At 35.2% G+C, this 3,756-nt stretch overlaps 1 protein-coding gene across 3 annotated transcripts in view; it reads left to right on the forward strand.

The window, feature by feature from the left end:
* Positions 1-3,756, forward strand: part of LOC106461118 — a 25,821-nt gene that overhangs the window by 10,504 nt on the left and 11,561 nt on the right. The window contains exon 2 of one of the 3 annotated variants that reach the window (XM_022387996.1): positions 1,171-1,394. In XM_022387996.1, the coding sequence (XP_022243704.1) occupies positions 1,171-1,394 (224 nt within the window). Of the gene's footprint in view, positions 1-1,170; positions 1,395-3,756 lie in introns of those variants that run through there. The other 2 variants (XM_013920908.2, XM_022387997.1) reach the window with 2 other exon arrangements.

The following is a 3,756-nucleotide window of genomic DNA, read 5'->3' on the forward strand; positions in this document are numbered from 1 at the left end:
CAATAATACTCCAAAGAATATAGACTAATAACATGCAAAAAGTAGACAAATTCACTTACTTCTAAAAATGTTTGTGGCTTTCCTACTATGCCACAAGAGCCGTTCATCCAAGCTAGTCGTTAACTTTTCCAGAGGAATGATGTTGCTACTCAGAGTGAAATTGACGGTTATCTGTTCAGAACACAATGTTATACAATATGCCATTTGATAGATGAAAACCTTGACTTTCTATTAATCATAGGTAATATATAATGAAACATAAGAGAGAACTATCGACCAATTGTGAAAGAGACAATGTGACAGGTTGGTGTGGCAGGAGGGGTCTGATTTTCTCTTTGATAGCTCTGTAACCAAACAGTATTGAAGGCTATAAAAATTATGGTCTGTTTGAGCAATAATGATTTTATAGAGAGCATTTTACATTTAATTTCGAACATTTTTGAGGGGTGATGGATAAAATAGGGATGATGACATGTTAAGACAAAATGTGACACTTGATGATTTGCATGAAAGACATGTTGGAATTTTTTGATTCCAATAGGGGGAGAGCAGAAGGCTTGTGGCATGAGAAGAGAGAAGTACCTATTGGAAATACATTTTTAGCGTAGGAAAAATTATAACTTTTGGGACATTTTAACCAAGAAAATGCAGTTAATTGCCAATTATTAAATAAGGTCGTAGGCAGAGCTATAATCCAGAAAAATTAGCTGAGTTTACTTGTGTATCTTAAAGAGTTAAAGATTATGAAATGTTTTTATAGATCTTGTGTTGCTAGTTTGAGTTCATTGCAGTTTTACTGAATAGGTATTTAAAACTCAAAGGGCTACATTTAGTTTGGTTTTTCTTGTAGGTTTTTTTCATATGGTCCATAGCCAACAAAGTAGGTCCCGCAGCTAATTTAAAAAAAAAAAAAAAAGATGTGAGTTGTATAGTTATAGTGAAAATTTATTTTTATGTACAAAAATAAAATCGTCATTTTATTAATCAAAATAATATGGTAATTAATTCTGATATATTGAATCATTTCATTATAGTTCATGTAAATCTGATAGTTTAAAATTTTACACTAAACCACTTTTTTTAGTTGGAAAGATATTTGTCTTACAGTGACTTCTATATTTGAGTTTTGACTGTTGATAATGAAGATACTGTTGAAATTACTACTTACAGACAATTCCTTTGATGATCAGCGAGAAGATTCTTCCACCAAAAGTTCTGATGTAGAAGCTGCAAGTCACAAAATTTACTCCAAGAAACAGAAGTTTGGAAGAGTTCCTGATAAAGATATTTCTGATAAAACTTTGGCATGTTTTAATTCAACCGGTGCTGAGAAACATGAAGATCACAATAAAACAAAACCTGATAGAGCATGTAGGAATTTGTACTGTGTAAGTGTCAGTATCTGTTAATATTTTTCTCATAAGCTTTAATTTTGGAACATACTAAGTCTAGTTGAGATAGTGTGACAAATTCAGTCTGTGGTGTTAAATTCTGTAGCTTGACCTGTCAAGGAACTTGTATGTTGTTTCTAATGATAGTTGCATTATATCCTACTTGATCTAATGAATGGAGATACTTTGTGACTGTTACAAGAAGCAGAGATACTTTTTCATTTCAGTACTCTTTTTTTTTCTTGTTGGTTAGATACAAAGAAAGAATGTACTCTGTGTGTGTGAAAGTTTTGGGAAAAGGGTTGCTCTGATCTTTGAGAAAAGCAGACTCACTCCTGTCTTAAAAGAGCCAAAACATGCTTGAGGAAGTCCCATATTTGTCTGATTCTATTCCTGTACTGAATCTGTGTACTTCAACATAACCCATGTTTGTATTTCCTACAACTCATGATCTCTCATAAACTTCTTAACAGACCCCTTTGTTCTACTTCAGTGAATGAGATTTTTTTATTTCATCTTCAACACATTGTCTTGTTTCTTTCATTTCATCTGCAGCAAATCACTAAACCTGTCCTTCTGTTCATTACATTCACGAACATCTTGTTTTTATGGAGATCAAGTAACTATGCACAGATTACTTCACTTAAATAAATTTTGTTGCAAGTAATTAAGATCTAATTATTGCCAAAATGGTAGTTGGATTGGGTCTTCAATACCTCTTTTGCTCTTAACAAAAAAGCCTACGAAACAGTGGTAGACTGGCTCAAACATACAATTACAAATGAAGCCCAAAGCTTTCTCAGCTTTACCTCCTTTATAGATGTTTCATGGCCAACTTTTTCAATTAAAGTTCATTCCCATTGTAGGTGAACTGAACAGTAATCTTAGTCATTAATATGTGCCTTGGTTAATACTCTTGTGTCAGCTTATCCAAACAAAAATGTTCTATTCATCCTGGATACAAATGCCAGTGACAAAGGAATTGTAGCAGTGCTATCACAAGTACAAGATGGTGTGGAGCATGTTATACTATACACAAGCTGTACACTCATGCCCACCAAACAGCATTATTGTATGAGAAAGAAAGAACTATTCCCAGTGATAGTGTTACAATGGTTGAAATTTTAGAACTGGAAGGTATGGCCCCATGTTATATCACAGCATTTGAGGATTACAATTTTGTTGTTCAACATTGACTGCCAGGGAGCATTGAAATGCAGATATGCCTTCTTGCCAATAGGCAAGTTTCTGTTCCTTTGTAGAATGTCCAAACCTCATACATTATACTGCAATGAAACCTAATGTCTAAGTCATTATGATTAACCATACATATGATGTGGATTCTGCTGGTAAATGTATGCTAGTTGTAACAACAAAAAAAAGCTGTAAGAAGGACCTTGGGTCCTTACTGTGCAGCAAGGCAAAGCATGACCTTCACAGATCAGTGAACAATAATCTGTGGAGATTACCTAGTACATTTGTTGGGGTACACCAAGGAGTATCTTGCACTAAAGTTAACTTGCATAGACAGCCCCCACCCAGTTGACTTATAATGCTAGAAACTTGGTTTCAATATCTATGGTGGCCACAGCACAGATAGCCCATTGTATAGCTTTGGTTAACTACAAACAAACAAATACAAAGACAGTTCCATTGGCCACATTCCTGCAAGGACATAGAGTGTTGGTAAACTTCCTGTGCCTCTCAGAGGAAAAATCATCCACACCAGGGAAAACTGGCAGCAATTTGTGGATTATTCATAGAATAGCCCTTAATCTTACCAAACCCCTTCCAAGTTAATTAACATGAATGAATTTGTATTTCAACAAAGGGGAACGTTGACAGACGAGGGTATGCATCAAAAAGAGACAAAAAAAGAACACCAGTTTGAATGAAGGGATTGGATGTGGCTCTGGTGTACCCTAGTAGCATGACAACCACTCATATTCTTTTGGACTGGCCCATATTCAATGGTAGCTTAATCCATTAATATGAGATTCAGCACTGTGTGTATACAATAGTGCATTAAATGTATAAATAAGCTGAAATTATATGTTACTGAAAAGTCCCTGCAGCCCTGTCTTGACCAGGAGGTAGATTGTGAAAAAGATGAAGCTGTAGACAGTGGTGACAGCATAGTCAAGTACTACTACTACATATTGGTGGAGGAAGGAATGAAAAGGGGCCTTGAATCTTCTCTGGCTGTTTATAATAGTGGGAAGAAGAAGAGATGCCATCTGAACAAGCATTCTGTGTGGTTTTACAGATACAACAAGAAAATCGATCCACTAGTTGCTATGACTGGGAGTGAAAATCAACTCCTTGAACAGTTAGAATGGTAGGTTGTTCAATTGGTAGGTGAGAC

This window comes from Limulus polyphemus, unplaced genomic scaffold (genome assembly GCF_000517525.1).
Source record: "Limulus polyphemus unplaced genomic scaffold, Limulus_polyphemus-2.1.2 Scaffold900, whole genome shotgun sequence".
Lineage (NCBI taxonomy): Eukaryota > Metazoa > Arthropoda > Merostomata > Xiphosura > Limulidae > Limulus > Limulus polyphemus.